The sequence below is a fragment of the Nannospalax galili genome, unplaced genomic scaffold (genome assembly GCF_000622305.1).
Source record: "Nannospalax galili isolate Female #2095 unplaced genomic scaffold, S.galili_v1.0 scaffold875, whole genome shotgun sequence".
In the NCBI taxonomy this organism is placed as follows: domain Eukaryota; kingdom Metazoa; phylum Chordata; class Mammalia; order Rodentia; family Spalacidae; genus Nannospalax; species Nannospalax galili.
The window spans coordinates 650,698-664,013 of record NW_008337059.1 but is presented as its reverse complement, the minus strand read 5'-3'; the positions used below and the strand labels follow the sequence as shown (position 1 = coordinate 664,013).

The following is a 13,316-nucleotide window of genomic DNA, read 5'->3' as shown; positions in this document are numbered from 1 at the left end:
ACCTCCTCAAGATTCTAATTCTGTAAATCAGAATTGGGGTCCCAGAACAAGTGCCCAGGTATCATGCCACTTCTCTGAGGAACAGACTTGAAGCTGTAGCAAGTCACAAAGTCCAAGGTCATGAAGAAGAGGCACCGAGTGCTGTCTCCAAAGAATAAAAGATGCTAGAGGGATGCCAGGAAGAACATAGCAGAAGCCACTGTGTCTTACAAGGTGAAGGTTGTAAGTGCAGCAGAAGCCATGAAAACGACCCTGGCTCCCTTTGTCCTCTATTACAAAGCAATGGCTTCCATTTTTTATCTTTGGAACAATTACCTTTGCAAAGTGCTGTAGCTATTTTTGAAATAGGAATCGAATCAATTATTTGCTATTTTTTCAAGGCATAGGAGGCGTGCTAACAGAGTCTGTGAAAGCTCTCTGTGGGCCATGCCTAAATCATCTATAGCGGATGACCCTATATAATTCAAACCTTGGGAGGATATTTCAGCTTCTTCAAATACAAAAATGGATATTTCTTTCACTATCCAACTTTTAGTTTCTTTAAAGCAGGACTTCTGGCCTCTGCAGTATTGAGATCTGGGTCAGGGTAAGTCATTGTTGGCCTTAGGGAGACTGTCTTTTGCATTTAGGGTGCTTAGAGTCTCATTCTGGTTTCTAACCACTAAGTATTAACCCCAAGATGTAACAGCCAGCTTGTCTATAGAAATTGACAAGTGCTTCTTGGAGTAGGGGGGAGGCAGAATCACCCCCAGTTGATAACCAGCCTTTGAAACTAATGTCTGAATATATAGTTACCCATCTAAGAAATCTTACTGTACTTTGGATGTTGATGCCAGGTGGCAGTAGAAATTTACACAAAAAATTACTGGTACCCAGTATGAGGAGCACCCCCTGGACTCTGGGGCAACGAAAAAGACTAGTTGACTTTCAGTAGTGGGAAATTTAAGTACCTCAGACATACCAAAAGTCTGATAATGCACCCCTTTAAGCCCATCTCAGGTGACTTGTATAAAGGCCACAAAAGACATCTTCCAGGCCCATCATTATGTCAGCTTTCTGCTTTGTGTCAACAAAAGACATAACTACCCTGTGTCATACGAGAGAATTACTTAGTCTATGACTACAATCACTCTTTGTTCCAGAAAGTTCTTTTCTGTGAGCACATAAACCAGGTACATCGAAAGGACTAGGATTTGCTTAATATCTCAGTATTTGTCTGCTTTCTTCATAAGTCATTAGACAAATAACTACAGTGATATAAAGCTTCCCCCTAAACTGATGCTTTCAAATTTTGGCCTACACCAAAACAATCTATTATTCCAGTTTCCTTTATGTTGCTGTGGTATAACACTCTGACCAAAAGCATCTTGGACAGGAAAGGGTTTATTTGGCTTACACTTCAGGTCACAGCCCATCATGGAGGGAAGTCTGGGAAGTAACTTCAGCAGGAACTTGAAGCAAAACCCATAGTAGAAAGCTGCTGGCTGACTGGCTGTCTGCCTTGCTCACTCACTCGTACTTAGCTGGCTTTTTTATACAGCCCAGGACCACCTGCTCAAGGAAAGATGCCACCCACAGTGGGCTTGGCCCTCCTACATCAATTAATAATCAAGACAGTCCCTCACAAATATGGCCGTAGACCAACCTGATTTAGGCAACTCTTAAATTGCGGCTTTTCTCAATGACTCAAGACTGTATCAAGTTGACAGTTAAGGCTAACCAGGACACCTATAAAACTCTTTGAACCACAGATCACTGTGATAGACCTGAGGTTTTGATTCAGTAGGTTAGGGATGGTGCCTGGGAATTTGCATTTCCAGCTAGTTCTTTGGTGATGCTGATGCTGCTGGTTCATGAATCATACTTTAGAGAACCATTGCTATCAACCAATAAATGATGGACTCACCTGGAAAACACTTTAAACTATTGATGTCATGACCCCACCCCAAACCAGTCTCTGGGTTTAGGCAGCATTGGAGCTAAATGTCTGGATGTGGAATTTCAGTCTGCAGAATTTATTTAAAGCTCCTTGGGCAATTTTAATGCAGGGTCAGCACTGAAAGCCATTGAATTAGGTGAAATGCATTCAAAACATTGGGAATGAAGATTTTACCTGTAGTTCTGTTTAGTAGAAAAAGCTGAGTCACCATAAATCCCTAAATCACTAAATCCCAAGCATGACTTGAGCTCCTGAAGGACCCCAGCTCCAACAAAACCATCCTGATTCTGTGTTCCAAGCAAGGGCCAAGCTCTACATGCATACTCTCCACTTGATGTTGATTAGTGTCTGGGAAGCATTGGAGCTAGAGATTATAAATGAGAGTGGAAGGAGGCTTGAGGGAAACAAACTTCAAGATTGGTAAAGATGCCCAGAGCTGCTAAAAATCAAGGAAAGATAAGTGCCAATCAACTAAGCCATCAGGACAAGGCTGGACTTCTTTAGAGTCTCCATAACAGGAATATGTCAGGGGTTCAAGCCAGACACCAGAGAGTTTGTGGTTACCAGTTTAGAAACAAAGGAATGGTCTGGGGCTTGCTGGTCAGTTTATCCTGCTGAATCAGTGAACTTGGGTTCAGTGAGACACCCTATCTCAAAAATAAGGTGGAAGCTGGGTGTGGTAGCCCACACCCTTAATCCTCAGCGCTGGGGAGATAGAGGCAGGGGGATCTCTGTGAGACTGAGGCCAGCCTGGTCTACATGGCGAGTTCCAGGCTAGCTCAGGATACAGGGAGACCCTGTCTCAAAAAAAAAAGAGAGAGAGAGATGGAGAGAAATAGAGGAAGACACTGGATATTGACTGCTGGCCTTTGCACACGCGCGTGTGCACACACACACACACCAAATACATAGGCATAAAACCCACTGTTTCTTCACCTTTCAACTCAGCCCAGAGGTTTTCCATCCATGCCATGGTAGTATGCTCAGGGACATGTAAAAATGCCTTAAATATAGTAGCTTCAGAGAGCTTTCTGTCTAAAGAATTACTTCTTGCCTCTGCTGAATTGTAATGAGATGCAGTATGCCCATGGATTTAGCAGACTTAAACTTGTTATGTTGACTATTTTTGGAAACTGAAAGGGTAATTGTGCCAGGGCCCCATGGCTTTGAACACGGCCAAGGGTGTGCGAAGCAGATCACTGAGCTTAGTCTTCTCCCCCACAGCTGCAGCTCAGTGTGGCTTTGCTTTGCTGTACATATTGTCTTGTTTGCCGTGATGATTCTAAAGGAGCACTGCCTGCCCCAGGAATATGGCCACCACGTGAGAGAGAACTATTTAATGAAAGTTGAAAGGGAAGTTAACTTGTTTAAGAATATACATAAGTGTATGTGTATCAGTAGACTCTAGAGCAAGCTAGGGCTTTATACAAACAGTTTTCACTCGTTCATTGAGGAGTTCACAAAGGTCTCAAGAACGTTGCACCCATTCCCAGACTCTTCTGTACTCTATATAAAGCCTCTTGACAAACTGGGAAGTTCTCTGTAATTACAGTCATCATTATTAACCTAAATTATTTCATAAGTATCCCACTTTTCTACAAAGTTGGGGAAAAACTGAAACAAATTGATGCATAGTTGTATGAAAACATTTGAAAATTTCTGCTAGTCAGTAAGAGGGATGGCTCAGCAGAAGGTCCCAGCCCCTATTCACAGACTCTCACAGAAAGGCGGAAGAAGGAATTAGCCAAATGTAGCCACTCTTCCAAACAGGTGATTAGGAAGTAAGCATAGCACTGGTCCATGGAAGAAGAAATAATGCAGGTTAGAAACCAATGTTTCTTGAGAAAAAGATGGACATGCTTAGGAAATTAGAGCCACATCCAAGTTTGCCCTGGTATATGAGTTTTCAGCACTCCTAAGTCATCCCTGAGAGCAGATAAGACCTCTGATAACAGATGGACCCTTCTAGTGCCCAGCCTCACCGCTGTTTGTCACCAGATTCTATCCCTGCCCTTGTCCCTGTTCACCATTTCCTCCTCAAAAAAGGAACACACAGTGGTGTCCTCTCCCCTCTGATCTCCTGATGGCCTCACTGATGTCCACTTCTTCTACATCTTAGAGCACAAAACGACAATGCTCTCTCTCAACCAGTGCTTACCAGCACAGTTCCCCATGTCCAAACCACCTAATTTTCATGTTTTCTCTTACAAAAGAGTTCCTACTTCTCACTTGCTTATCGTTTGTAGCTTTAAGCCCTACCAACTTCCTGTTCATTCAGCATGAGTTATTGATGCTTTTTTTTTTCAGTTGGCTTTCTTTAAAAGAAAATTTCAAGGGCTAGAGAGATGACTGCAGTTAAAAACACACAGCATACTACTATCCCAGAGGACCCAAGTTCAGTTCCCAGTGTCCAAATCAGGCAGCTCACAGTCACCTATAACTCCAGCTCCATGGGATCTGACACTTCTAACCTCCACAGATACTTCATTCACATGTGCAGACACACAAACATACATGTAATTTAAAAAACTAAATCTTTAGATTTTTTCATAGATACACTTCACATATCATAAAACCCACCCCTTTAAATGTATAATTTATGTTTCTCGTGTGCTCAGTAAATCATGCAATCATCACTTCTATCTAACTCCAAAACAATTCCTCATCTCAAAAAGAAACCCCAGACCCACTAGCATCACTCCGCCCTTCTCATCCTTCCCCAGTTCCCAGCAGCTACTAATCTGTTTTCTTCCTCTATAGATTTTCCTATCCTGGAAATTTCTCCTCAGTGGAATCATGCAGCAGGTAGCCATTTGTGCCTGGCTTCTTTGACTTATCATGTTTTCAAGGCTCATCTGTTTTATAGTGTATACTTCATTCCTTTTTATGACCAAACAACCTTCCATTGTGTAAATATACTAAATTTTACTTGTTTAGAAAGATTTGAAACATTTGGGTTGTTTATATATTTGCATCCTCATTAATAATGCTGGCATTTGTTTTCATGTAGGAGTATAATTGCTGGACCATATTATAGATTATGTTTTACATTTTTGAAGACCTTCCAGAACATTTAATTCAGTGGTAGAGGATTCCGGCTTTCCATCACGTCTCCAACAATTTTTTCTTGAAACCATCCTAGTAGCTATGCAGTGATATTTCATTCCTATTTTGATCTGAATTTCCTTAAAGATCATGATGTTCAGCATTTTTTCACGTTTATTGATCAGTCCAGTATCCTCCTTAAAAAATATCTATTCAAATCCTTTGTCCATTTTTAATTGAGTTGTCTTTTTATGAGGTGTAATAGTCTTCATATATTCTAGATATAGATCTTTTTTATATTTTATTTATTATTTTTATTTTACATATATGAGTGTGTTGCCTGCATGTATGTGAGTGCACCTGTGCTGTGCAATGCCACAGTCAGAAGAGGGCTTCAGATCCACCTGGAACTGGAGTTAAGGACAGTTCATAGCCGTCATGTGGGTGCTGGGAATCAAACCCGCGTCGTCTGCAAGAGCAGTCAGTGCTCTTAACCGCTGAGCCATCTCTCCAGCCCCGATACAGATGTTTTATATGATGGTTTGCAGCTACTTTTTTTTCCTTTCTGTGAATTATCACTTCACTTTCTTGATATCTTTACAATGTCGGTGAAGTCCAACTTACCTGTTTTTTTCTTTGATTAATTATGCTTTTGATGTCCTAGATTAAACAGATTTGGTCTACTCTAATGCTGTAGTTTTACTCCTGTGTTTTCACCTAAGAGTTTTATCATGTTCACACTTATATGTAAGTGTGCAATCCACTTTCAGTTCATTTTTGTATATCATGTGAAGTATTCAACTTCATTCTTTTACATGTGGCTATCCAGTTGTCAGCCACTAGGCACTGGGTTTGTGATGTTAAGCATCTTTTTACATACAGTGAATAGTCAACTATCTTCCTTGGAGAAATAATCTATTGAAGCCCTTTGCTTACTTACGATGGGTTTGTTTGTTCGTTTGTTTGTTTTTGATGGTGGGAAGTTGCCATGTTGCGTGGGCTGATTTCAGTCTTCTGAGAGTGAGAGATCAGTCCCCCTACCCAAGCCACTTGAGTAGCTAGAACTATCAGCACAGGCCACTACACCCAACCCTTTGCTCACTTCTGTGTGCATATATGCATGTTCATGTGTGTGCTTGCATGTGTGTGTGTACATGAGCATATGTATGTGACTGTGGAAACCAGAGGACAACCTTGAGTGTTGGTCATTATGCACTGTCCACCTTTTTCTTTCCTTTTCTTTGAGGACAGGGTCTCTCACTGGCCTAGAACTCACTGAGTAGGCTACACTAGCTGAATAGTGGCTCCTGTATATTAATAATAATGGTCATTGTCCTGATTATCAATGGGAAATGTGCACAGAGTAACATAGCAAGAAGGAAGGAGTGACTGTAGCCATGTCTATAGACTGGCTTCACTTGAGACCACCTACAATACTTCCTCCTGGGGCCTAGGAACAAGAGGGATGCAGATGCAGGGCTGTGAAAGACCAATTTTTTAAGAGGAAGAACAATCTTAGGCATGTGCGCCATGAAAACAGCTGGGTTTTTTGCTGTTGTGTTAGCTCAAAACAAGGTTCTATGATTATCATCCCCTGTCCCCTTTCCCAGTCTGTCCCTAAGAAGGACTGCTTCCTTCATTTGTAGATCTCTGCAGGCTCGGGGAGAATTTCTTCCTTTGTATTAGTGTATTATTAATTGTACAAAGTAATGGGTTTTATTGTAACATTTTTATATATGCATATTATACACCATGATCATACTCACTACTCTGGACAGTATCTTAGAAGCTGATTGTAAACTATTTCTAGCTAGATTACATAGGTACTATGTCTCAGCACCTTGAATATCACATAAATATACCTTAAGTATACCTTGAAATTCTGTTGATCCTCAAATTGACTTTATAAAGTATAGAACCATGGTAGCTTTTTTTTAAAAAAAATCTCTGTGTGTGCATAAGCATGTATGTGCACATGTGTGCATGCCTGCCTGTGTGAGTGCTGTGGCATGTGTGCAAAGGTCAGAGGACAACTTTGAGCATCCATATGCTTAAGTTACTTTTAAATAGCAAAATCTGTTCATTTATTTAATTCTATCGTATGAACTAATCACATTAATGTGGAAAGTGTGGTTGTATTATATGCATTCTGAGTTCCACATTACAAAAGACATCCAATTATAGAAAAATTTTAAGAAATCGTTTTTCTTAGTTTTTCCATGATGTAAGTCTTTTGTCATCTGCTAGCACGTTAGCAGAAAAGTGAGAACAGGTGCCATAAGTTTAAGAAAAACGTGTTGGAATTTTTACAAAAACCTTTAAGTTGCACACATTCTAACAATTAACATGATCTAATTTTAACTACAGAACACTTCAGTTGGGTAGGATATAATTGTTTCAAAGAAGTTTAACTTTAGAACACTGATTTTAATTTAAACTTATAGTATACTATCAGAAAAAAACTTTTTAGTAACATCTGCCATACCAACTGTGTGTTTTTATTTGGTCTCCAGCTTAATTCGGGTCATCAGATACTTATTGACTAACTGATATGTTAGAGAACCTATTTAAGGTTGTGATCCTTTGTCCTGAAGGAGCTCACAATCTGAGAAAGACTCAGTGGTGTAGAACACGTGCATCACTAGTTATAAGAAGCAGAAAATTGTGATAGTGTGTTCATGGAGCTCTCAAGGGCTACAGAGCACAAGGCAAGGGGAGTTCGGTTCTGACTCTGAGATCTGAGGTCTCTGATCAGATCCTCCAATCTGAGAGGGCTTCTTGGAACTTTACCTGAGCTGTCTGAAGGGCAGCAGTGATGGGGTAGGGGAAGGCCACACTGTGAGTTATTAGTACATAGAAGAAACTAAGGAATTGGAGTTTATATGGAGTACTCAGAGTACAGAGTGCTGAGTGGATGCAGCAGAGCAGGTAGGAACGTGGGGAAAAGCCACAATGTACAGTCTTGATTTTACTACGTGAGTTTGCTCTTGATTCTGTAAGCACCGTATTAGTTACTGTTACCTGTTTTAGCTACTTTTCTTGTTGGTATGACAAAACACCTGACAAAAGCAACTTAAAGAAGGAAGGGTTTACTTTGGCTCCGAGTTCAGCGTCCAGTCCATTCTAGAGGGAAGCCAGGCAGTAGGAGCTTAAGGCAGTTGGTCACATTGCAACTGCAGTTGGGAAGCAGAAAGTGCTTAATGCTAGTGCTCAGCTCCCTTTCTCTTTTTGATCCTGGCATTCAGAGTGGGTCTTCCACCTCCATTAACCTAGTCTAGATAATCTTTCACAGACATGCCCAGAGGCTTGTCTCTTAGGTGCGTCTCAATCCTGTCAAATTGACAATCAGCATTAACCATTATGGCAGCCACGGAGAGTTCTTGAACAGGGCTGTGGCATGACTAGTTCAGTGTATAAATAGGTCAAAGATTAGGTCGAAGTGAGGGGAAAATGGAGACCATTCATAGGTGATAAAAATGTCACCTTTCTAATTTCATTTCAGTTAAAATCCCAAGGAATATCTATGTATTTAAATTTAATAGCTGTGATGGATAATCTCAGTTGTCAACTTGATGAAATCTGGAATTCCTGGGAGACAGGCCTCCAAGCATGGCTGTGAGGATTTATCTCGATTGGGTTGATTGAGGTGGGAAGACCACCCACTGTAGGTAGCAGCATTCCTTCAGCTGGGGTCCTGGGCTGGGTCCTGAGAGGAGACAGTGAGCTGACCACAAGCATTCTTCCTTCTCTGCTTCTCACTGATAGATGCACCTCACCTTCCTGCTGCTGTGATGTCCCCACCATCATAGATTGTCACCTCAAACTGTGAACCAAAGTAAAACCTTTATCCATTAGGTTGTTTTGACCAGGGTATTTTATCATAGCAACAGGAAAATTAAATAATACAATAGCTAATTACACATGTGGAATACTGACCACCCCTCTTGACTCTTGACTGATACTTTCAACAATAAATAAGCAAAAGCTAATGAAGCATAATCGTCCTTTGGGGTTTTTGGCACAACTAACCCATCTGAGTCGATACCAAGATATAGCCAAGAAAAAAGAACCATTCATTTTAGAAACAAAACCAGGAAATATATCTTCTACAAAAGAGATTGAAATGAAGCAAGGCTGTTAGAAAAGACTTCAGCCTGGCCTGGTGGCAAAGGCCCATAAGGCAGAGGCTGGAAGATCACAAGTTCAAGGACTGCCTGAACAATTAGTAAGACCTTGTCTCAAAATTAAAAGTTTAAAAAAAAAAGAGAGATGGAGACTGGAGATACAGCTCAGCAGCAGAGTGCTTAGGGTTAGGACTGAAGTCACCTACTGGGTTTGCAGTCCAGCTCTGCCTCTTTTAGGCTGTGCAACCTTAGGCTTATTACTAAACCAATCTGTGCCTCAGTTCTTTTATTAGTAAAATGACTATAATGATGCTACTCACCTTATGAATTCTTTTGATGATTAGATAAATACTAACAGTTGTTGAGCAATAAAAGCAAAATATGTGTTGCGTTAGTCACAGCTTTGATCTCTGTGACAAATTCCTGACATAAGCAACTTAAATAAACAGTCTATTTCAGTTCATGTTCTCCAAGGTTTCATTCTGTCACTGTGGGGAGGCAAGGCAGTGTGGAGGAAGCCGGGCAGTGTGGAGGAAGCCGGAAAGTGTGGAGGAAGCCGGGGAACAGAGAGAATGCTTGTGTCAGCAGGCTTTGTCCTTCTTTCCCTTTTATTCCATCTGGCCTCAGCATATTGAGGTGCCATGGGTATTCAGGATGGGTCCTCCTCCCTCAGTTAAGCCTCTCTGGGAATGCCCTCATAGACACACCCAGATGTATGCTTTACTAATCTCCTAGACACCTCTCAGTCCAATCAAGTTAATGATCAAGATTAACCATCACATCTACCTATGCTGTATTATCATTTACAGAATCTTTTTAGGTATCCCCTTCATGGATGCTGTTTATTCTAGTTGTATTGTTGTTAACAAATCATCAAAGCAGAGGTAGAAAAAACCCTTATTTATTTTGCTAATGGCTTCTATGAACCAGGACTTGAGAAAAGTACAGCAGGAATGGCTTCTCTCTGCCATACAGTGCCCAGGCCACACTGGAGATGACTTGAAACTCTGGATCAGCTGAGACTGGAGCATCCTCTTCCAAAGTGGCCTCTCCCATGACCTGTATGGTGCTTTTGGTAGGCTTCCTGGAAGACTACACTCAGCTAGATTGTCACCTAAACACACAAGGTTTCTCCACCATGATCGCCTCAGAGTAGTCACAGATTTCTCACAGTATTTCAGCAACAGAAATTGTTGTCATTTGTCATATAGCCTCAGAAGTGCCAGGGCACCACCCAAGTGCAGTTTGTTGAAGCAGTTGAGGACACCCACCTAGGTTCAGGGGCAGAGCATATGGACCACACCTCTCCATGGAGATGGTTCTAGGAATTTGACAGCTTTATTTTTAAATCACCACACTTTGTTCCCTGATTCTAGATGAGAAATGGCAACTTAGTGGAGGTTAAGTAATTTGCCTAAGGACAGTAACTGGTGTGATTGGGGGGTGTGGGGGGGATGACTTCCAATCTAATTCTCCAAGTCTTGCTCTTTCAATTAGATTATTGCATCTCCTTTGGCTAATATGTACGTGTTAATAAGTGAAAGTGCAAAGAAAAAATGTAACTGGTTTTGAATGTATTAGGTAACTTGCTTAAAAAGAAAGCAATGCTAATAAAAAAATTAATTTATAAAACAAAGCAAGATATGAAACATAAGATTTTCAGAAGCAAGGAAAAGTGGGGTTGTGACAAAGGGAAAGTGCAGTGGTTCAGGTAGGTAGGAAGAGTTACTTCTAATAGAGTTTAACTGTGTATTCAGAGGGATTGTACACAAAGAAATGAGTGCTGAAATGATGAATGTGCCAATTACCCTAATCTGAGCATTATACAGTAAACATACTAAAATATCACACTGTACTTTATAGACGTCTACAACTTACGTGCCAATTAAAATTATAAAATGGTGATCATGCACCACATGGTGATAGTATAGTCAACAATAGACTGTCTATTGTCTAGGATAGCCCTCTCATAAGATTACATCACCTAGTGATGTCGTAGCCGCCTTAGTTTCTATGATATTCATGAAATGAAACTGCCTAACGATGCAGGTCTCAGAACCTGTCCCTATCATTAAGCAACGCACAACTGTATTTTTTTAAAGTATAGGGATTCCATTTGTAAGAGCATGCACACAAATTTCCTATTTTCAGTGACCCTGGGGTGAGTTCAGTCTTAATATTGGTCAAACAAACTTCATACCATTTTCTCACAGAGATCTCCAAAAATGTTCCAGATGCTTACCTATGGTTTCATTTGTTCCCCAGGAAAATCTCACCTGGCCATTGTCCAGCGAGTGAACAATGAAGGGGAAGGGGACCCTTTCTATGAGGTGATGGGTATTGTCACACTGGAGGACATCATAGAGGAGATCATCAAGTCGGAGATCCTGGATGAAACTGACCTGTATAGTAAGTGTGCGTCCTTAGCTGTTCTCTAGGGTCATCTAACTTTTCCTGTGGACTCCCATGGATGGATTAGTTTGATATGGAGTGTGAAAGGGTGCCAGGGAAAGCCTGTGCACAGATGTGTGTCATCCACCTCTGCCCACTGCTGGCACGGCAAGATATCCTGGTTCAGATAGCCCTGAGTCATTGGAAATAATGCTGGCTAAGTGTTATAAGAAGGAAACCTTCCAGAACACAGCCAAGACTGGGAAAAGGTATCCCAGCCTTCAGATGGAAAAGAAGACCAAAGGAAGCATAGTGTGCCTTACAGGAAGGCCAGAGGGCCCTCTGCTCCTGTTCCTGCCCCTATATTGTTCATGTCGTCTGTCTCTGGAAGCAGAGGCCAGCTCCCCTTGAAGCTCCACTCACGTCCAGCTGTCAGTGAGCAATACAGACTGAACAATAACGCCTTGGCATTACCCTTTCCCCAAGCCAAAACCATAAATGTCCCTTGTGGGATGCTGTTCTTGTCAAGTTCATAGCCCCCTATGTTTCTCATTCTCCCTGTCCCCTGAACCAAGCTCCTGTCTGGCTCCTGTCCCTGCTCCTCTCCCTGGGCTTTTCCTCTCCCCAGCCCCTCTCAGGCACAGTATGAACTCCTGTCTGCAGGTCCTTGGTCTGCCAGAAACAACTGTTTAGAAGCTGGTTCCGAGTAGCAAAAAGTTTTGATACCAAAAGGTAGTGAGTGGTAGGTGCCCTTTTGGCTAAGAAGAGATCAAAGCAAAAATTTGGGCCAGGCCTTAACAAAAAACTACCTGAGTGTCATAACACCTCCTTCCAGGTACCTGATAATGCTATATTGAGCATTTTCAAACAAGACAGAGCTCAAAAAGGACATCTCCCTTTCCAGGCTCCCCTTTCTACCTCGGTGCACCACTCTGACTAAAATCCCCAGGTATCTGTATAAACTTATGAAATCCTTTACATTAAAGTGCTAGTAGCAGGTTAAATGAGTAGGCTTCTCCTGGGGCATTAGTTTGAGTAACCTTAATACTTCAGGAACTCAGTATTAAAATCAAAAGTAATAAAGGAAGAGATCATAGGAATGTCTCTACTGAGAGAGGGTTAGTAGCATGCTTATAGGGGAGGGAACAGACACGGCACATGTCATTGTAGAAATCAGAAGGTTGTTCCATAATGAGAGCAGAGAAACTGGGTCCTAACTCTCTGCTACTCATTTGCTGGGCAAACCTCTTTCTTCAAGAGAGGGTCAGGGGCTTTCCATCCTTCTAAAGAAGCTTATGGCATGAATGCTTAAATGCTGTGAAAAGGCAGGGGAGCCTGGAATACTGTGCTTTTTCTTACATGACCATAATGTCTGGGTGTCTCCCTACTGTCTCAAACTGAACAAAAGGAGGTTAAAGCAGGAGCCGGGTGAGTCAAAGCCAGGCCCACAAAAAGAGCTGTGTAGATAGAAAAAAATCCAAGGGACCAACAGAACCAAGCTCCGAAAGAAGAGCCAGGGAACAAGGAAGCCAGACTCTGGGTCCTGATTTCCTGTGCTGAGGATTCATCCCTTTGATCCCAGTGCATCTAGTAGTCCACTTGCACTATAAACCCCCTGCAGCCCTGTTGTTTCCCAGGCCAAGTTTTGGGAGAACCCAGATACATCTCTTTCTCTGCTCCCTTAGTGGAGGCAAGATGGACCGGCAGCTTCAATTTTTTTCAAAACTCAGAGAAAGTAAAATAAAAACGATGGGCCGGGCATGGTGGCACACGCCTTTAATCCCAGCACTCGGGAGGCAGAGGCAGGCAGATCTCTG

At 41.8% G+C, this 13,316-nt stretch overlaps 1 protein-coding gene across 14 annotated transcripts in view; it reads left to right on the top strand.

The window, feature by feature from the left end:
- The window catches only part of Cnnm1 (cyclin and CBS domain divalent metal cation transport mediator 1), a 68,452-nt gene that overhangs the window by 16,983 nt on the left and 38,153 nt on the right, over window positions 1-13,316 (top strand). For 9 of the 14 annotated variants that reach the window (XM_029563028.1, XM_029563019.1, XM_029563018.1 and 6 more), the window contains exon 2: window positions 11,374-11,523. In XM_029563028.1, coding sequence (XP_029418888.1) covers window positions 11,374-11,523 — 150 coding nt within the window. The remainder of the gene's footprint in view (window positions 1-11,373; window positions 11,524-13,316) is intronic. The other 5 variants (XR_003849371.1, XM_008831943.2, XM_029563020.1 and 2 more) reach the window with 1 other exon arrangement.